The 22401-nt window shown below is 40.6% G+C and overlaps 1 protein-coding gene across 7 annotated transcripts in view; it reads right to left on the bottom strand.

Moving 5' to 3' along the window:
- LOC133482521 (rho GTPase-activating protein 42) overlaps positions 1-22401 on the bottom strand; it is a 76374-nt gene that overhangs the window by 3761 nt on the left and 50212 nt on the right. For 2 of the 7 annotated variants that reach the window (XM_061782723.1, XM_061782727.1), the window contains 18 exons: positions 18297-18401; positions 16817-16946; positions 16116-16216; positions 15075-15184; positions 13615-13671; positions 12023-12101; positions 11064-11103; positions 10605-10667; positions 10455-10529; positions 10099-10183; positions 9862-9920; positions 8743-8848; positions 7478-7637; positions 7220-7370; positions 5746-6093; positions 4647-4800; positions 2056-2118; positions 1473-1552 (listed from right to left, as the gene is read on the bottom strand). In XM_061782723.1, the coding sequence (XP_061638707.1) occupies positions 1473-1552; positions 2056-2118; positions 4647-4800; positions 5746-6093; positions 7220-7370; positions 7478-7637; positions 8743-8848; positions 9862-9920; positions 10099-10183; positions 10455-10529; positions 10605-10667; positions 11064-11103; positions 12023-12101; positions 13615-13671; positions 15075-15184; positions 16116-16216; positions 16817-16946; positions 18297-18401 (1966 nt within the window). Of the gene's footprint in view, positions 1-1472; positions 1553-2055; positions 2119-4612; positions 4801-5745; positions 6094-7219; positions 7371-7477; positions 7638-8742; positions 8849-9861; positions 9921-10098; positions 10184-10454; positions 10530-10604; positions 10668-11063; positions 11104-12022; positions 12102-13614; positions 13672-15074; positions 15185-16115; positions 16217-16816; positions 16947-18296; positions 18402-22401 lie in introns of those variants that run through there. The other 5 variants (XM_061782724.1, XR_009789820.1, XM_061782726.1 and 2 more) reach the window with 5 other exon arrangements.

The raw sequence follows: 22401 nt of genomic DNA, 5'->3' as shown, positions 1-22401 counted from the left end.
AGTTCTGGGAATTTTCAAAGTTGCAAACTTAGTTGAAGGGGTGTTTGCAATGAAAAAAAAACCAAACACTTTTTCATCTTTATTAAAACGGTCATGATGACTTGACAATAGTACGTAACAAATATCATCTGTGAAAATGTGGCTTAGACAAACCACTGCACCCGAGAAAAACAACCAATCAGAAATAGAAAGCTTGACTTACGGGGCGTCAATCATTGGTCGCTCACTAGCAGGCAGACTTCTGTTGCCTTGTTACCTTATTTATAATGGAGTATTTACCATAAAATGAAATGTTAATCGGTTTTAACGTCTTTTCTTGCGAAACGGTGGAGGTGTGCCTGCGATGAGTTTGCCCGTTATTGGGCGACACCTTGTAATTCACGCCTGCTGTCTCTGATTGGTTGTTTTTCCTCGGGCGTGGTTTTCTTTCAAAGGATTGTCTTGACAAATGTGACGCAAAAGTGATTATGGTTTGAAAATTGCAAACTCGAGAAGATATTTTTCCTGTTACGAGCCAACCGAACTTGAAGTACAAAAAAGCTTCAGATATGCTGCTGCTCGAGTGGAGTGAATTCCCCTCGCATGTGGACGGGGAGATTTATCTATTTTGCTCAGAGTTCTGGTAGTGAAAACAAAATGTTTAATATTTATGCCTGAATAGTATACCTCTCCAATTAGTTACCCTCAATTGCCAGTTAAAAGTTCCCTTAAATCTCCCGGTAAAGTTCAGATTTCTTGGAAATTTACTGGAAACATTTTCCACTGGTTTTGCAACCGTCCTGGTGTTATGTTGTCCATTTTCCTGGTACCAGCAAGAAGTGGAGCGTAAACAAGACTGCATTGTGGAGATTGATCAGAGCAGCTTTAAAAATGATGAATCACTACGACTTCGCTAATGCGCAACCATAAAAAGCCTTCTGCTAAATGGCGAGGAGTGTTTGTAGACGCTTTTTTTTTTTTTTTTCCCCCCCCCCTTCTTTGTATATCTGGCTGCAGGCTCTGCAGGGCCAGAGAGGCGCAGCGGGCGGGGGGCCGGGGGGGGGGGGGGTGAATTAACAGGCCCGGGTTCCTTCCATCACTAGGTTACTGTGACCTTCCTCCCTGCTGTTTGCGAGCCAAGCGGGCTCGTCACGGAAAGGCAATAAAAGCAGAAGGGAGAAAAAAAAAAAAAAGCGCTGTTTGTATTTTAGCATAGCGCTCACACTGAAAGCTGGGATGATGCAAAATGGGTTCAAATGAGCCACTGCAAAGCAGATAAGCAACCAGCGGTGGAAGCTCACAAAGTACAATTACTTAGTTACTCTACTTCAGTAGATTTGTCCAGCCTCTGTACTCATCTATTTTTCCCTTTGACTTCCATTTTCACTTTTTTGGTCTTAAGTACATCTAACTGCTCTTTTTTTTTCATTTGTTAACTTAAAGTAGTTGAATCAGTACTTTGACTTTCATTGGTTGGTTTTGGCGTAGCTCACCGTTGCTGAAGTGCGCCCCCTTGGGGAAGCTGAGCTCGTGGCTGTGCTCGGCCTCGCACGAGTAGACGGCCTGGGCGTCCCTGTCGAAGGCAAAACAGTTTAAGCGCTTAGCCTTAACGTCCGTGTTCATGTGTTCATGTCCGTGCGCTACTGCTGTCCTTGCTAGCAAGACAATTCAGAGCACTAGTAGAACAAGTGTGTCTCACTAGTAATTATGTCTAGAGTGGCATTCTACTTTACGTGTGTGTATGCGTGGGGTAGTTGTAGTTGTAGTCATTTTCTGAATCAAATCATCTATTTAATATCAAGGCTAATGTTGTAAGATGAGTTTGAAATTATATTACCAGTCTTTTGGTGTCATAGTTATGTATATTTAGGGTTCAAACAATAGAAGCATGTATGAAACTTACTGGTGGGGTGGGGGGGGCGGGTTTAATTTAGAAAAAAATGTCACTATACGCGGCAGGGCTCACTTTCTATCCCTCACGAAAAGTGTGCGTCTACGGTAAACTCCACTATTTAGCTCACGGCTCATAATTAGTCACGCGGTGCATTTGAGGCGTTGCGAGAGTGCGCCGGTTACCTCCCGAGCGTGGCGGGCTGCTGGGCGGCGCCGTGTTCAAAAAGCAGCGCTCTGGCAGCCACCCTGCGTGAGAGGGGGAGAGAGAGGGAGGGAAGAAGAAGAGGAACAACATCAGTTCACTGCGTCCGATGAAGAACAATGTGGATGGAGACACGGCGGAACCACTCTTCTCCAATTGTATTGCCCAACCTTGATTCATTAAGCTAAGGCATAGGTTGGGAATGTATAGTGGAAGAAAATGGCATTCTTCTCCCTGTCACTCTACATCACTGCCATAGATAAACAAACGCTGTGATTTGAGGGGGCTAGCGAGTAATTGATGCGCCCCTACACACCCTATAATAATAATTCAAACCGTAACTATAACAAAAATGAATATTGATGATTCGATTTTTTTTAATGCACCGTAAGTGCGGGTGTACATGCCCAGGCTAACCTTAGCCCCTCCCCCAACAAAGAACACTCGTCTTTCTCATGATCCATCACTTCAAGATGCTTCCTTGGAAATCGGCGAGTAAGTGGAAAAAAAAAAGGTTTATTCTGAACTGCAATTGCTTACAGATGCCACAAGATGGTGACAAAGGACTACTTTTTTTTTAAATGAAGCTCCTGAATTCACTTCAACAGTTCCTTGGCAATGAGATGCCACCACATGGCGCTAAAGCAATACTGTTACTGCTTTGGCCGGCCTGAGTAAGAGCAAAGGAAATCGGTGAATCTTTCAGTGACTAAAGGTCAAAATAAAGGAGTCCACAGTAGGCGAATTCGCGAATGTCAAAACAACATTTTCAGACCATTTCATTGATTTCCCTCAACACGCCTGATGATCTCTAATGCGGTTGCGAATTACTGTTGTGGAAAAAGAAGAGTCTGCCTGACCTCTTCCCCTCGACCCGCGTAAACACACACGCTGGCTTTGACATACCAGCATTCCTGACTGTTTGGACAGAGAGCGAAAGGCGGAACGACACAATGCGGGACGTTTCCTTCCTTCCTCAGGTGGTTTTTTTGGTTTTCATTTCTTTTTTTAAAAAAAAGCGAGGCACCGTCATTACGAGACCCCACCGTGCCACCGTGACCTGAGAGTCAAGGTGACGGCGAGCTATGAATGCGGCAACGTGGGAAGGTGATGACTCAAAGGCTTCGTGAGTGGATACACACACACACACACACAACAACAATAATACTGCAAAAACTCAAATCTAACCAGAATCTGATCTGAAATCAAGGCAAATTATGCTTGATTTTTTTTTGTCTGCTAAGATTTTTCATAATGACACAGTTTTTGTGGAAGTGCATTTCACTTGCTTCGAGCATTTCTTTCCCTTAAAAATATGTAAAAATGATATTACCATTTTGCACAAATTCAACACCTATTACTGTAGCATAATTTGACTATTTATCTTAACACACACGAACATCTCAATCTTTTTCCTTTTTCTTGTTTAGAATAGATTACAATTTCTTTTAATTCCTCAACAGTGTTTTTGGTTTGACTTTTTGGGTTGTTTCTATAGTATTAATATTACGTAAAATTGCTGCTGCAACAATTTAATTTCCACTGTAGAATGTATCTATCCAAGTCTAAGAAATACTGTATATTCCCTCATTTTGTTGCCTTTTTTTCTTTAAAAAAAAAAAATCCCAGTTCTTGCAGTGTAAACACACACACATGCACACCCGCACACACATCAAGCAAAGAGGAGGAGGAGGAGGAGGAGGAGGACAGTCTGCTGCTGGGTCACATCAACCCCGAGAATTAAGAGCAGCTCTCCCACCGCAGAGGAGATCACATAAATCGTCTCCGCGCTCGCACACGTGGCCAGGCGGCCTGACAGAGCGAGAAATGCGGCTGACATAATTGTCCTTATTGACGTGTGGCGTACACTCAATGAATACTAATAATCACTCACATGGAGAGAAACGCATGTAACCCCATTGGTCACTTTATTGGGCACACCTGCAGATCTAAATTCGAGCTACGCGGTAATCCAGTTTTTTGTTTTTGTAACGTGAATGACGACATAAAAAGATCGGGTGCGATGAAAAAAAACAAATGTGTGGCCTGCAGTGTGAAGGTAGCCTGGGAAGGGAAATGAAAATGCTTGCTTGAAACCAAAATGGCTGCCTTCCTTTTCAACTTTGTGAATGGCTCCATGTGCCTTTTCTTTGCATCCTGTTATGATAAACATGTCCAATGAATTCTGCGTCAATCGGCGAAACTGGCTAATTATTTTCCAGGGGGCGCTACTGAGTGAGTTTTGGCAGGTCCCGTTGGGGACCTCTAAAATAATCCATCCATCCATTTTCTGTACATGGATGAAAATACAAGATCTACAGGCGCTTGCAAATGTTGTAGTTTTCAGGCATGCTGAGGCTCCCAATTTCCCTAAATGTCCTTCTTGTATTGTTTTGACGAGCATAAAATTCCAATCTTCTGAAGTCAATTGTGCTGCACTATAAAGTCTGACAGTCGTTTGTACTTTCCAAATAGTGAGCCAACACTTTTAAAAAGAAAAATCTGTTACAAGTCATACAACACTTTGTACTGACTCACAAAGAATATTGAAATACGATGGAACATCATTTACACTGAGCCTGGTCTTTGGTATCCGTCGCCGGCTGCCGCGGCCCGCCGCCGGATCACGACCTTGGGCGGAAGCGCCGGGTGCTCTGCGGGCTTCAAGTGATCGATGAGATCCAGCGTGGACAGGTTTTGGGTGGACCTCGAGCAGCTCCTTTGGCCTTGAGGTAAAACAAAGAGTGACATTAATGAATACCGTAATATGAAATACAGTATATACAGTCAACGCGCGTCGAGTCACGGGTCACTATTTCCAAATTCCCCCATTTGCATTTTTTTTTTCCTGTGTAATTCCCTGAAATACTCACCTGCAGTATTTGTGTTTCTTTTGCTCTTTCTATAATATGCGTACGTGCAGCAGGATGGCGCCATAGCTTGACCTCAATAGAAATTGGTGTCAAGGAAGTATGTTCTGTTGCACTAGAGCGGCTCCGACTACCGGAGACAAATTCCTTGTGTGTTTTGGACATACATCTGATTCTGATGAAAGTGACACAACTCGACTGAGAAACATTTTTACATGTCGGGGAGAGGAGCAAAGTTTAGCCTGGGTTGTTTGTGAAAGTCACTTCGATGGGTTTGAATACCCAAGCATTTATTTAGGGTTTGTATTATGAATCGAGGCAGTTTGCTAAACATTTAAAGGGGTCAAATGTCAATTGCATTTTTTCGCCATTCGTGCTCGGGCTCAGTTCCAATCCCTGGAGAATACTGTGTATATATTTTTTAACAAACTACAATAAATTGAATTTGAAATCAGAAGTCCTGGGAATCAGCAGTAAGAAAACATTTCAAAGAAATTCAAAATGTAATTGTCCAATTCAGAAGAAGAACAAGAAGGAATTTGTTTGAAAAATAAATGCCTGAGGGGAATGGTTCAAGTGAAGAACATTTACAATTGCAGCACAGATTGTCTGCCAAAATGTAGAGAGAAACATCACATCGAAAGTTTGATGTTGGTGGGCCACATAAAACTATATGTCTCGAGTTTGACACCTGTGCGCAAAATTTTCCAGAGGTGTGAATATGAGTGTCTTCTGTGCATGTATCTATACGTGTGCGCCGGCCTCTCGCGATAGAGAGCGGGAGGAGGTTTTATGGCTCACCTTCATTCACATGCAGTGACTTGAGAGAGGTTGCGGCCGTGAGATCAGGCGGTCTGAGTCCAGGGTAGCGACGGTGGGGGGCCTTTTTGGGGGCGACGCCGGGGAGCGCCTCCTCCGACTCTACGTCGGTCGGGCCGGCCTCCTCCCTGGAGCTGGACTCGGTGCTCCGGGGCCCGCTGGAGCGCAGGGACGCGGCGTCAGGGAGCGCGACGCGGTTCGGTCGCACGGAGGTCGCGGTCTCTGCCTTGGACGAGCCGTCGTGCTCCGAGGAGTGCGAGGACAGAGACTCGGTGCTGCCCGCGGGGGTGCTGCCTGGACTGCTGCTGCACGGGTCGCCTATGCAGGGGCCAGAGGGGGGGGCACACGAGGCCCGCATTAAAATCTGCCTTTCCACTTCAAACCACTTACAATTTTCTCATGGAAGGCAAGTTCAAATAAAACAATTTCGACTATGCTTTTCATGAAAAGACCACAATGAAAAAAAACAAAACCGAGTACGTTCATTGAAGACAATGTAAATCCAATTTGAAAGAAAATGAAGAATTTAAAAAATAAAAACAAGCAATTAAGAAACACTAACAATAAAAATAAATAGTAACAATGAAATGACATGAAAACTAAATGACAACAATAAAAGAAAATCAAATGCTAACATTAAAACTGAAAAAAATAAATAATAATAATAATAAATAAAAAATAAACTGAAATAAAAAATAAACTAACAACAAAATGAAATTAAAAACAAATGCTAGCAACAAAATGCAGTACAAATTATCACAATAAAATGAGAAATATATATATATATATATATATATATATATATATAGTAGAAATAAGAAAAAAAACATGGATAAATACAAAAGAATAAATCCTACAATAAAGCATAAATACTAAATATATCATAAAAAATAACAAATAAAACTAGAAATCTAATAATAATAAAAATAAGTACAAAAATACAATTAAGATTATATTGAATTAGCAATATTACTAATTCAAATTCCAATAACTACAAATTTGAATGTACCATAATATAGAAATACTCTATTTTATTTATTACCACCTGGATATCTGTAAATATTTTGCATTTTTATCAACTGCAGTTCTTCCTAAATGCGTCCCCATTTTTGCTCATACATTATGTATAAAAAAGAAATCAAAATCAGAAGAATGTTCAAACATAATAAAGGTTCAAATATACCCACATGAAAAATAATGTATTTCTTATCTGGATTTAAAAAAAAATGTTTTTTCTCCCATGCTACTTTGCTATGTTTAGTTTGCACAAATACTTGAACCTGAGTCAATAGAGCCACTTGATTTATAATCTAAAGGGAGCATACAGCTTGAACAGAAAGGGTCCAAGAATAGATCCCTGGGGGAAGCTACACGTCAAAACATCTTTTTCAAGTTCATTACTACCAATAGACAAAATGAGACAACTACACAAGCGTTATTTCCTTTTGGTACTCACTTTCTGCGTCGGCCAGGCACAGGGTGGGCGTGTAGAGGCTGCGGGGCTTCCGGGGACCGCTTGACAGGCAAATGGCTCTGCTCCTGCGGGAACCGGGCCGACCCTGAGGCTGCGGCAGCGGCACATTAGGGTCCGGAGGCTGATGGAAGATCTGGAAATAACAGAATCCATGGAATAATAATGTCTGCTGGAAATACAATAACTGCTTTTATTTCATTTTTTTGCCCCCCCATCGAGAAATCTTGTTCTGTGACTCACCTTGTTACAATTCTCAATCAGAATTTCCATCACAATATTCTGGAACTTGATGTTCATCATGGCGGCCACAGTCTCCTCTTGGGAGCGCATCAGGGTGGGCCCGAAGATGACTCCCAGGTTGGACACGGTCATCATGTTGGACTGACTTTGCGCGGATACTCTGCGGTTGGAGAACACAAAGCTGTGACTTGCTTGTTGGCCGCCAACGACGAGTATCGTTCCTCTAATCCAGTAGTTCAACGACTTTTTACACCAAGTACCACCTCAAAAATAAAATAAAATAAAAAGTACCAGTGTTCATCAAAAATAAGGCAGAGGTTTTATTCCTAAAAGGTATATTTAAGTAATATAATTAATAATGTGAATCATTTTCATACCAATTAAGTACAATTGGGAGGCACGTTTGCCTCACAGTTCTGAGGACCTCGGTTCAAATCTGGCCTCTCCTGAATTTGAGCGATTCAGGTCTCGACTCCGGTTCCTTATTTCCATTGCAGTTCAGTTCCAAACAATTCTTGATTCTGATTCTTTTAGGAGGCTGGGTCAAAAAGGTTTGCATGGTTTAAATAAAGGGGGTCCAAATTATGAACACCAAATTTCTTAGCAGCCCGCAGCACAGACTAAAATGAACATTTGACTCGGGTTCTGCGAGACAACGTTGATGTGAATTTTGTTCCAATTCATTGTGATGTAAAGTTGCTACGATGAAGTTTTAGTTCAATGTTTTTTTGTTCGCCGCCGCCGCCGCCGCCGCCGCCGTTGGGCACAAGCAAGTCGTCGTGCGTGTTCTTCGTTGGTTTTTGCCACTTCTTCTTCGGAGCCAGAGGACTAGGCATCACAACTGGGAACAGAATTTTGTACATTTGAACGATTCCAGAAGAGAACCGTAACTTTAGTCCCAGTTCCTGTCGGTTCTCAATTCTCGATGCCCAACCTTAATGGTAGGCTAAATGAAGACTCTAAATTGCCCGTAGGTGTGAATGTGAGCGCGACTGGTTGTTTGTTTATATGCGATCGGCGACCCGTTCAGGGTGTACCCCGCCTCTCGCCCAGAGTCAGCTGGGATAGGCTCCAGCATGGCCGCGACACCAGCGAGGACAAGCGGTACGGAAAATGGATGGCTGGATGGATGGATGAAGTGAATTTGAATCGTTTCCTGCAGGAAACCAGATGATCACTCATGGCACGCTAATGTGCACGGTGGTTGCCAATTAGACTGCTATTTCTACTACTACAACTACAACATGAATGGAGCGGAATCATACATGACGAGATGTTTGATGAGCAGCTCCAGCATCTCCTTGTTCCTCTCCGGCAGCCTGTGGACCAAAGAGTGCACAGCGCACACTCGGTAGTTCTGGTCATCCGATTCTGACAAAAAACATGTCGACAAAGTTGCAAATACCAAACAGTTCTTTAAAGGCGACATATTATGGAAAATGGACTTTTTAATTGCTTCTATACAAATAGTTGGGTCTCTAGAGTTCCTGCCTAAGCATCAAGTAAGAAGCTACTTGTGTTTGGAGATGTGTCAGGCATCCACAGTAATTGACAAAGTGTAATTTGGCGCCTTGGTGATGAAGTGCTGCGCCCACAAGTGAAAATACAATCCATGCAGCCTTTGTGGTGGCTCGCTTGTGCTTTTCCGTCAACGAACAAGTAGCCACGGCCCTTGGTCGTCACGGCCGCGTTGGGCACTGACCCCGCAATAGAGGGGCAAGCTGAGCACTGGCTAATTTGCACGAGACAAGACAGCCCCCTCAAAATGGCTAATTTCAGTGAAAAGAAACATTATGAAGACAACCATGTTAAATTGTCCCCCCAAAATGCATAACATGTCTCCTCCAAGTCATACTGTATGTTTGATAATGGTGAGGACTGGGTTCGATATGTATGCATCGTAATAATGGAAGGATAACAACTGATCCAAAGTCAGATGGCAACAGGTTTTGTGGAAAGTAAACCCTCACTACAGTCGGGATTGGGACTAAACCCTGACACAAATTGCGGGGAAAAAAACATGCGTAATTGACGCCCCGCCGCCAATGTTGTCTTTTTATCACCCTTCAAAATGAACGGGTTACAGATTATTTCATGTCGAAGAAATGCACCGGACATGTGGGTGTTCGAGTACATGTCGATGCGCTCCGTAACGTTCACTAACAACCCAGGCTAAACTTAGCTACTCCCCAACATACACAGTTTACACTTCAACATACTTCCTTGACAGCAATTTCTATTCAGACAGGGCTTTGGCGGCATCTTGAGGGATTGAGAAATAAGTGAGCTTTGATGTGAATAGTGACCTGCAACTGTACTTGATTTTTATTAATCCTAAAATGGATTGAGATTTGTCCCATTTTCTTTTGTTAACATAAACTTACTGACAGCCATGATGAATTCTTTATGCAACTTGAAGGTCATAAGCGGCTCAGAGAGACACCTGGAGATGTAAAAAAAACAAAACAAAACAAAAAGATAAAAACCAAGGCACTGCTTGTCATTCATTTCCAAATCGTGGCAGCCCGGCTTCCTGACGAGCAGCGGGGCTGCTTGCGTGCGAGAGGCGTTCTGACGCTAAATGAGAGATTTGCGACAGACGAGGACGGGGGCGAGCTGACCTGAGGTAATTCTTCAGGCCGCTGGTGACGGTCTTGTTGTCCCATGTCTCGGGATCCAGGTCCATGTCCGTTGGCGCTTTGGATGCTTTGAGAAACACACAGTTGTCATGAAAGATGCTGCTGCTTTCAGCCACACAACAATAGCCTCACGCAACCTAGTGGCCGGCTTGGTTATGTACACACGGAATCCAACCGGATAACTATAACGGAGAGGAAAAAGAGAGATTATACTGTACATGTGGCTAGTGGGAAAATTAAGTCAGATGAGTTGAAGAGTTTCTCCACGAGTCGCCTAGTAAAATCCTGCTATACCTAACTAGTAGATTAGGATGTATTGTCCACCTATCTTGACTTACAAAACACTGTCACCATCAGCTTTTGCACTTTCGAGTTGACGCCGCCAATCCTGTACAGCCCCATCGTATTTATACCTGCATGCAAGGAGACAGGCACAACATTAAGTCCTATTTTGCTGACTATTTATCATGGTTTTGAACTCGCCTCACCTCTGCTCTCAACCAGGAAGATGCACTTCCTCACAAAGTTGAAGCCGGCCTCGTTAAGGAATGCTAGGAGACAAAAGCCGTGAATGAAGACCACACACTGAGACCACAATGGTCTAAATCTGTGGTTTTTACATAACAAAATAATTGAAATAAATGATCCTGTATCATTTTTCCAAAAAGTGTTTCTACATACAAATATGGATAGTATGTCTGTGTAGATTCTCAGTCATACAGGTCATGGTGAGCCGCAAAGGTTGAGGGTGTCAAATGTGTGGAGATTTGCGACATTCTCTCCTCAATGTCGGCAATGGAGGTTACCTTATTTAACGAGACTGCGCACGTTTGTATTAAATCGCATATGATGATGCCTCTTTACCTAATGTTGTGACAAGTGAATACATCAAAGTGTAATGGCAAAACAGAACATGTTAGAAATGTGTTTTACTGGCTCACACTTACTCTCTTCCTTCTTGCTCAATATGGCGGGCAGGTTGTAAATCTAGACAATTACAAAAACAAAGCAAAACTATTAATTTAAATGTAATAGTATAAATTAATTTACCATATTTAAGTATTGACAGTCTACATCAGGGCAGCTTCGATTTTAATCCAGCCCACTGAGTGTCTACAATTTTTGTAGCGTTCATTTTGACACTTATTTCCGAAAACTGGTTCATTAAAATGTATTTATTCATTTTTCATTCATTTATATAATCAATAATTGGTTAATGCATTTATTGCTAATGAAGACATTCGTAAAATAAACCATTTTCATATTTGACATTTTTTAAATGTATTTTCATACCATAATTAGTGACTATGTATTGTGAATAATAATATTAGCAAAATTAAAAAAATTAACTTTTATTTCATTTATTTGATTAAATAATTAGATATTTGATTACAATGAAATAAATGATACATAATACAATTAAAATGATCATTTTATAATTAAAATCATTACAGCCTGATTGAGTGTTTACTGTAAACTGAAACATTGGCAATATGTATATATATATATATATATACACACACACACATACATGCAACAATTATTTTATTAAATAATTGGTCACTTTATTGCAATTAAATTAATTATAAATAATATAAACCCACAACATTAATGAGTATACAGTACTTGACTTATTTTACAGAAACATTATAAGTATTATTTTTTATTAATTTATTTATTTTTACCTCCTCTACATATGAAGTGGCCCACCTGTCCATTTTCAAAATGACATTTTCGAGCCGAACTAACTACTGTACAGTATATAAGGCAGGTTGTAATTTCTAGCAGCAAACACTTGAGGGAGCCAGTGGCACATCATGATTAGTACAGTACTGAAGTTTTTGTGCATCCTGGCTCGAAAGGACCCCACTGCAGGAATGGCATTATCCTCGACGGGGTTCCTTACCGGCTCCTTGCCATCCATGGCCTCCAGCCACAGCCGTCTGTTGGACTCGGACAGCGCCTGCAGCGTCATGACACCATGCCTGGGGGGAGTGGGGGGAATCTGGTTTCAGTGTGATCTCATTGCTTCTGGCGTGTTTGCAGTGGTCACCGTTAAAGGACTAGTGTGACCAAATATAGCTTGCCGGTGCTTGATTGATTAAAAGCTGCATAATTCCAGCGTGATTCACCACTGCACAGCCAACATGCATCCGCTCCCCCCCCCCCACACCCCCCCCCCCCCCCCCCCCCCCCCCACACCCATCACCTCCTGGCGCATCACACAAAAAGCGCTCAGAGGAACTGATTAAGAGGTGTGGCTCAATTGTTTTGTCCATATGCTTCATGTTTTTTGTTTTGTTTTTACATGACCACATCTGAAGAACCACATGTATGTGTACACTACAAAGTAGTATTAGGGCCACACTTAAAAGAGAAAAGAAATATTAAAAAAAAATAAATAAAAAAAAAGAAGAGGGCATCTTAGGAGACTAAAATCGGATATTTGAGACAAAGTCATTTTTTTCCAAAGATAAAAAGCTGCAATATTCTGAGAATAAAGTCCTATTTTCTAAGAACAAAAGCAAAAATATTAAGAGTAAAGTAATATATTCTAAAAAAAAAAAAGTTTAAACACTACAAGAAAAAAAGTTTTTGAGACAACATCGTAATACCGTGAAGGCCTGCATATTTGCAGTACGGCATTCGGAACTTATCATTGGTTATTCGCTGACAATCTTGGCGCCATCTGGTGGTATTTGGTTGTCGTTAGGTTTAATTTACTGATTGTGTTTTTCGCCTGCATGTGAGGTGTCCTGTTTAGTCATTGAATGCGCCTCATTCACAGTCAAAAGTAAAACTCAAAGATTGCATTTTCTTCTCTACCATTGCAGCTACTAGTTCCCCGTGTAGTCTACAATTTGCTTGTATACACTGTGTAAATACCAAAAAGTTATGATCTTACAAAAATAAAATCATACGCTCTAATTCTTTTTCACATTAAATAATACAACTTTATTCTCGTGCAATGACATTTTTTTTTTACCCTTGAACAAATAAAACTTGAATCCAGTAGTATACACTGTATATATCTTATTTTTAGTGAGGCCCTAATGCTCAATCATATACAGTATAATACATATTCTGTGATTGGCTGGTGACCATTACATAAGCTAGACAGGCTGCAGCACATCCCCAACTCGAGTGAGGATAAGCAGTATAGAAAATGGATGGATAGATATTGTGCGTTGGTCTTGCCACATTCAAAAATAAGTTGAACTGCTTGCTAATGGGTGCAGTGTTTGCCTGAAGACACCATTCAAATGAAGCTCAATTTAATCACTTAAAGATAAAATTGGAAGGTGTTTGCCTTTCATGAGGATATTAATCACTGTACAATCTGCATCAGTAAAAGTAAATTATAAAGCGTACGCACATTTGTCCCAGCAGGCAGGAAACAAGGCAGCAGGAGAAGAAGGTGCCAATCACACACATTGTCAGCGGCCCAAACACACACACACACACACGTGAACATGCGGCGAGGGTCCGCTCACGTACCGGACTTTATAGAACAACCGAAGCGGCCTGAAAAGAGTTCCGCGGCAGACGCCGTTTCTACGTGGACAAAAGAGGACAGAAGGAGAAGGAAATAAAAAGGACTGGGAATGGGTTAGAAACATCCATGTTACAGTGATCCCCTGCATATTCGAAGTTCATTATTCACAAATACACCTACCTAGTTGCTTTTTTTAATTTCGCAAACCAAAATTTGACGAACAAGCGAGTTTAAGATTAGCCGCAACTCAAGTGAAGTGGATGATTAAAAAAAAAAAAAAAAAAAGTTTCAATTAAGGTACTGTACTGCTTTCGGATGTGGGCAAGGAGAGCCACAGTGGCTGATGCACATTTAGCCGTTTACAGTCAAAACACAAAAATGCCACAAGAGAACACTTGCAAGAAGCTGCTGTAGGCCACAACTCACGCCCAGATGCTTACACGCTGACTAACCGGCCAACCCGACTGCAGCTCCTGACCTCACTCACTAGGCCATGCCCCTTAAAGGTATACCTCCAACCAACACACAAATACTATAGTATGTGCAATAATTACACATAAAACAAAACAGTTGATTTCTTTACATTCTCTTTTATTGTGTAGTAATAGTTCTAGAAAAAAATGTGGTGTTTTTTAGAAGGCTGGAACAGATTAACAGCATTTTAATAAATTTGATATACTAGTAAACTGGAAATATGATCTTGGCCAAGGAATTAATTAAACTCGTAGTTGAAGATACCAATGTATGTTGAAGTGATACATCTCAACTGAGAGACAAGCTTTGTATGTTGGGGAGGAGCCGAGTTTAGCCTGGGTTGTTGATGGAAGTTACAGAGCGTCATCGCCGCTTGTCAGTTTATTATTATTATTATTATTTTTTTTTAATCAAATAATTTGTCAGACATTCAGTTTTGAAGGTAATGCAAGATGAGTTTGAAATAATTTGAAACTCTTTTCAGATTATATTTGTGGTATATTTCTGTTTTAAACTATTAATTTAGGCAATTTTAGTGTTGCGAGACAATTACTTGCAGTTTTTTTTTTTTTTTTTTAATCGCGGCAGTGCTCGGTCCTGATTTGTTGCGAATAGCGGGGGATTACTGCATATGTAACAAAGTGGTGCGGGTGTGGGGTGGGGGTGGGGGTGGGGGGGGGGGGGGTATGATGGGTTTCATGCTCGACTCAAAAGGAACTGAAAACATGGAAGCCTTCCAGGATGTTAATGGAAGCCAAACAAAATCAGCGTGTTGACATGGAGAGTCTCTGCCGGAACACGCTGGGTTAATTGAGTTTGATGGAACACAAAATATCTCACATGCATTTCAATCGAGCTTTTTCTTGAGCCTTGAATAAACAGAAGGCTAAAGATTCACAAATTTAAAAAAAAAAAAAAAAAAAAAAAAAAAGCTAGAATAGCATTTTTTCTTGTGATATCTTTAGTAGTTTCAAGTTAAATCACAGACCTTTCCACCACCTCAATGTCGAAGCAGAAGCGCTTGTCGATGGAGTCCGTTTTCCTCCGGATACACGACTTGAGCTTGAACATTTCGGGCTGGTTGAGCACCAGACCGTTCTGAAAGTTCAACGCAATAAAACATCCCAAAATGATTCAATAATACATGTACAATGTTAGTGATTTAAAAATATGTATCAACTCTCATGAGGAAGCAAAAACTAAAACAAACAAAAAACAAAACAAACAGAAAAAAAAATGTGGACAATCTATGAAAACAGTCACCAAGCTAACAATAAGTAAGCAAAACAAGGACCAAATTCAACTAAACTGAACAAAGATAAAATACACATTATGCTAAGAAACCAGAATTAAATTAAACAAAGAAAAGTAAAGCTAAGTGAAACTCACAGGAAAGTAAAGCTGAACAAAACAAAGACCAAACTCAACTATGTGAAAATATGCTAACATAAACTAAAGACGAAAGTCAACTTAGCAGAGCTATGTGAAATGAAGAGCAAGCTAAGCGGAACAAAAGAAAGACTAAACTGAACTAAGCTAAACTCAACTAAAATTTGCTAAGATAAAGTAGGACCAAAATAAAGACTTAACACAAGAAGGCCTAAGCTAAGTAAAGCTAAGAAACTAAAAGCAAACTAACACCGGAAAAGTAAAAGTAAACTAAGCTAAGCAAAAACAAACTACACTGTGTGATGCTACGCTAAGCTAAACTAAGACCAAATTATACTGAACAAAACCAGGAGCACACTCAACTAAGCTAAAATACGCTCAGATCAACTTTGACTCAACTAAGAACAAAATACTAAACTAAGCTAGGCAAGCCCTAACTAAGTTAAGACTTGAACTACGCTAAACAAAACACAGATCAAAGTAAAACAGACCGAAGCTCCACTAAGATTTTGATCTTAGTTTCAAGATGAACAACGGCCGAACTCCAAAACTCAACTCAGCGAAACAAAGACAAAACTTAAGTCCAAACTAAACAAAATCATGCTAAACTAAAACAACAAAAAAGGGGAGTGTAAACTACCTGTTTATTGGCTGACTTGTTGTCAGTATTGCTCATAGTAAACGTCTTGCTGCTTTTCTCATACGTGCAGTAATGTCTCGCCCACGTGCAGCCCAGAGGACCTTGGACACAACAACAAAAACCACCGAATCCCAGTCATACAAATACAGTCTATAAGTATGCATATGTTTTATGTATGTTTTTTACTACAATACTTACCTGTATTTATAATTTGCTTTATGTAACTGTGGATGAAATAGCAAAGCTTGTATTCATTGTTGCCAGCGGTGAACGTTGCGTGCAATGTTGCCGTTGCGATTGACGCCACAGACTAATTAGAGCAAAAGCTGTTTTCCATATTTAAATTCAGAATAAGAGCGATACAATCAGAGCAAAGATTATTTACATATAGAATATTAATGAGAAATCCAGCCATCTCAATTGCCAGGCATAAACGACCCACTAGAACAGCTTGAGACGGGGCATTCTGGGCTTTTCCAGCCCATATGATCTTGCTCCTTGAGAGTGTTGTCATTTTGTATGTGTGTGCTTGTACATCCAATTTTGGCTCGCAACACAAAAGCAAAAATCTGGACCGAGCCAAGTCAAGGTACACTGCAGGGAAATTTGCCAATCGTGAACCGCAAATATGAGGGGATTACTGTACATTAAAAAAAACAAAGTTGAAGAAAATGTGCATTTCTTTACTAACGCTCACTCACGTTTCTCCTGCGCGTACAGGAAGCCCTCCATGCTCCACGGGCCCGGAGCTTTGTAGTCCTGGTCCGCCGACCTGATCCGCTTCATCAGCTTCTCCACTTCCTGCTTGGTGCTCACAAAGTTGTTGCGCGTCTGTGTGGAGAGACGAACACGTTTGCTGCAATCTTCCTATCAGCAGTCAAACATCATCATCACAGTCAGAGGAAGCAAAAGTGCTCATGCTTTTGTACTTAGAAGTACAGAAACTTGTGTAAAAAAGAAACTGGTAAACTCTTTTCGCATAATTATACTCCATTCATGACTTACCACTACCAACATGCAAATTCTTAAGCTTCTGTTTTTTTCCTGTTGTTCTTTTTAAATTTAAATTCCTTTCAACTCCTCCACAATGCGGTGCTTGTATTTGTTTTGACTTTGTTGTTTTTATTGCATATTATTGTAGTGAGTGTACAGTATGTATGTGAATGTTGCTGCGGTGACAATTCCATTTCCAGCAATACACTGTAAGTATCCATCAATCCATCCATCCATCCACCAACCAATCTATCTAAAAAGTCAGCCGAAAAATAAATACAGATACCTGAAATACATCGTTTGGTAGGGAAAGGAGGAAGTATTTGTAGAACTTTGTACCTTTCCACCATTGAGGAAGTATTTGTAGTACTTTGTACCTCTCCACCATTGACAGCAGTGTGTCATAGCGTGGAGCCGTGAGATGCTGATGCAACCTTGCAGTGCGATCGGAGCCCTCACCCTCACGGGGCGTGGAGAGCAAGCGGAAAATGTCAGCGCAACGGCTGCTGCGTCAGGCCGATTTTCAGGGGCTCCGGGGCTGCGACTGCTGTCGACCGCAGCTTGCTGTTCTTTGACTCTTAACCCTTTTTTTTGGTTCAAATGGTTGGATACATTAAAGGCGACATGTTATGGAAAAATGACTTTAAAATCGCTTGCGCAGGGGAGCCTCAGATAACGACGGAGTTCTGTTCCTACACCGGTGACGTAATCCGAACAAGTCTGAATAAGCCATAGTCTAACACTAATTAAAAGTGTTTGCCAACCTTTACTGAACTGTGGCACATAATTTACAGTACAATAAATAATAATAATAATTGCATTGCATCCCACCAAACAAAAATGTCACAAAAAAATGTCGACAGAGGTTTAATGTATATCTTCTGCCATCTGGTGGAAAAGCATTTAATTGTTTGGCCTGTAACTATACGTTACTGGCATTATTTGTATTATTATTATTTTAAATCAAAACATTTTGGACCAATGAAGTGGAATTGGATAACAAGAAGCCACGAACATAGTCGCAACGCCCTCGCTCAGGGGCGGGCTGAGCAGAACTTTTATGAAGACACCTGGGAACTGTTTCAAATGCGCAACTAAAAAATGCAAAGTGTGTCTCCTTTAAAACCAACAGCAGAGAAACCTGACGACCATACAGGGTCCGGTTGAAATACGAGATGCGGTACTTACATTCTGGAGGTTGAACTGGAGCTGCTGCTTGTACGGCTCAAACTCGTGAGCCAGCTCGTATCCTTCGTGGTAGAACGTAAACAAGCCCTGCAGGAAGGCCAGCAGCTGTGGAGGAGCGGCACTGAGGCATTAACAATCACGCACCTATACGCACACTAATAGGATACGGTGCTGTAAAAAAGTTGGAGATGAGGTTCACTTCCACAAACTCCCTCGCAGATGAGCAGCTTTTGGTTATGTTTGTTGCTGTTGTACACAGATTATGGCAATTATCTTGTTAGAAATTACATCAACTCGGTGCATCACATTACATACTGTATATGTATATATATATATATCCATCCATTTTCTGAGCCGCTTCTCCTCACTAGTGTCGCGGGCGTGCTGGAGCCCATCCCAGCTATCATCGGGCAGGAGGCGGGGTACACCCTGAACTGGTTACCAGCCAATCGCAGGGCACATACAAACAAACAACCATTCGCACTCACAGTCATGCCTACGGGCAATTTAGAGTGTCCAATTAATGCATGTTTTTGGGAGGAAACCGGAGTGCCCGGACGGAGAAAACCCACGCAGGCACGGGAAGAACATGCAAACTCCACACAGGCGGGGCCGGGGATTGAACCCGGGTCCTCAGAACTGTGAGGCTGACGCTCTAACCAGTCGACCATCGTGCCGCCTCGTGTTAGTGTGTGTGTGTGTGTGTGTGTGTGTGTGTGTGTGTGTGTGTGTGTGTGTGTGTGTGTGTGTGTGTGTGTGTGTGTGTATATATATACACACACACGCATATATATACATATATATATATATGTATATATATATATATATATATATATACATACATATATATATATACACACATATATATATATATATATATATATATATGTATATATATATATATATATATATATATATATACATATATATATATATATATATATATATATACATATATATATATATATATATATATACATATATATATATATATATATATATATATACATACACACACACACACCGTAATTTCTCGTGTATAATGCGCACCCCCAAAGTTGACCTCAAAATTCTGGAAAACCCTTCTACCCATGTATAATGCATTTTTTCAATGCATGATTTTGCTTCTACCCATATGATCAAAACATTAAGTATTATCAGTATTTCGTTAGTTTTTTTTCAAATAATTATTCTCAAGTTAAGCACTTTATTTGAACACGTAATCCTGTTTTAAATGTACTCTTATTTTGAAATTCACAGCCCTACTTTTATTTAGTAAATTAGAAAACACACAATTGTGCTCATATGTTTGATTACCCAGGCAGAATTTGTAAGATGGGTACAATTCTTTCAAGAAAACATGCATATACTGGCCACTCTTGCCAGAGTAGCATCTGCTCCATTGCAGACTGTTTGAGGAGTATCTGTAACATTTGCACAACCAACATTGTCCCAGATGATCGCACTACTCGTCACTTTAAACCGCATCCACTCCTTGAAGTCTCAGCGCCCCTTGCACAATGGTCATTGCACCGGTCTATTGCAATATTAGTCATTCGAACTGCTCTAAGTGCTAGAGGACTCTGCATCTTTTTGCACAATTGTTTTTTGTCAATGTCTTTGTCTCCAAAGTGTTCTGTAAATTGACTGTCTGTTGTACTAGAGCGGCACCAACTACCGGAGACCAATTCCTTGTGTGCTTTGGACATAAAAGATGATTCTGATTCTGATTCTGATGAAGGGCCAGGCGAAACACATTTAATTTTATTTAAATGAGATTCAAATTAAACGAATTAAATTTCCGAAAAGCATTATCATTAAACAAAACATAACCATAAAGAAATTAATGATGGTTGTTGTTCAGTCATCAGTCATATTAAAGAAATATATATATTTCACAAATTCTGCCAGGGTATGTAAACCCATGAGCACAACTGTACATATATACAGTCATATGTACCCCTGTCATATTGGAATGAAAGTGTAGGCTACACTTTATTTTATAACCACTAGGTGGCGGTGGCATTTTGGAATGAAAGGGTACAGCTTTTTCATAACCACTAGATGGGGGCATACATTTATAAAATGTATATGTATGTGTGTGTGTGTGTGTGTGTGTGTATATATATATGGGCTATATATATATATGGGCTATATATATACACACACACACACAAACTGTGATTCTATAATTTCTAATTCATCGTACAACATGATTTGAGCAAAAAACATGCATGTAACCTCCACTCACAGCCCAGACTAAACAACTTTATTTGTTTTTAAAGGGACTTGAATGCATTTAAAGCCTGTCCATTCATTTCAATAAGGGAACATTGATTTGCTATGTTAGCAAATTGAGTTCCGAGCTTGGTCACGGAACAAATTCAAGTTGTAAGTCAGGTTACCACCATGTTTGTGTGTTGTTGTTGTTTGGAACCAATGCTCTGTACTCATCTATTTGCTGCTCTCTAGAACGCCCTAAGATGCCTTGAGAAGGTGCCACAGTCCAGCTAATAGGAAAGTAGTGTCCACGAAGTATTTTGAAGTGACACATCTTACTCATTTAAGATCTTTGTATAGCTGGTGCATTTATTATCGAAATCAAAACATCTGTCAGCCATTTCTTTTCAAGGGTAATGTTGTAAGATGCGTTCGAAATGATTTTGAAGTGGGTTTTTTTTTTAGATCATAATTTGTGGTATATTTACAGTTTAAACTAAACCAAAGAGATGGCTTTTCCCCCCAATGTAGTGTAGGTTTTGCGTCGTGCTAACCTGTTTTGAATTATTCACGTTTTAGGCAGGACTCCTTTATTTATACGTTCCCCTTTTATGGTTTCTGTGTCATGCTAGGCCATTTACACTACCATAGCATTTTAGCTGTGATTTTTGTTCTTTTTTTTTTTTTTTTGCAGAGAATATTGTTTGTACTGTCTCCCATCAGACTGCACAGGGGTACCTAATGTTGTGACCGCCCGCCGGGCGCAGCTGTCCGTCAAATCCCGGCGACACAAACACTGATTTGATCCCCAGGATGAGCTCGGCTGTATCAAACGCTCAAGGATGAATCACCTCATCTGCGCACAGATTCATCACGGGGGCGCAAGGCTGACTCCCGTCACGGCGACCCGCGGGGCTTGGAGATTTACATTTCAGTTGGCGAGGGGGGGGGGGGGGGGGGGGGGGGCGCTTTGTAAGGTGGGCTGACAGTCGATGTAAACAAATGGGAGCAGGGGATGTAGAGGGTACGTTCGGGGTGATTCTTTCAAAGAAATACTTGACTCTCAACTCACGTCCCCCCCACACACAATACAGTGAGAACTTCATATTACCTGTCACCTTCACCGATGGAAATGCTGGAAGTGACTGCACACATTGTTACGCTTGGTTTTATGAAGCACCCGCGGCCGCCTTGTACACTACCAGGCCACAACATTAGGCACACCTATTTAATGAGATAGAGCTTAAACCAGTGGTTTTCAAAAAAAAAAATCAGTACCACCATCATGGCCTATAGTAAAATACAGTAGCATAGTAGGCCCAAGTGTACATCCAAAACGAGGCAGCGGTTTTACTCCTAAAAAGTATACTTCATATTATTGTAAGGCGCTTCAATATGCACAGTTTTAACATTAGCACGCTTAAATATACGAAAAGTAGAACAAAAAAACTTCAATGATCCAATTAAAATGTATTGCACAGAAACATGAAACAAAAATTCAATACAACTGAACTGATTCTTTCACACACCACACTTTGAGATTATGATTTAAACCATAATTATGACACAAACTATGATCCCAAAACACTTCTTTTTAAAGCCATCTTCCAATATTACAAAAATAAATGGCTTAAATATGATTTGATTTTAGAAAATGCACCAGCAAAAACATACACATGCCGCGAATTATAGTTTAATAATTATAGTCAAATTAAAATGCTCTTTTCCAACGAATTGAACTCGTGAGTCGATTTGTTATTTGGATTTTCCACCCTTTCGTTTCATCTCGTTTGTAATCGTAATTTCTTTGCCTCTGTAAATCGCTTTGGATTCGCCTTGTGTATGACTCACGCTATAAAAATAAACTTCCCTTTCCTACGGAGCT

This window comes from Phyllopteryx taeniolatus, chromosome 8 (assembly GCF_024500385.1).
Source record: "Phyllopteryx taeniolatus isolate TA_2022b chromosome 8, UOR_Ptae_1.2, whole genome shotgun sequence".
Taxonomy (NCBI): Eukaryota; Metazoa; Chordata; class Actinopteri; order Syngnathiformes; family Syngnathidae; genus Phyllopteryx; species Phyllopteryx taeniolatus.
The sequence above is the reverse complement of the archived record's forward strand: the minus strand, read 5'-3'. Positions and strand labels throughout refer to the sequence as shown.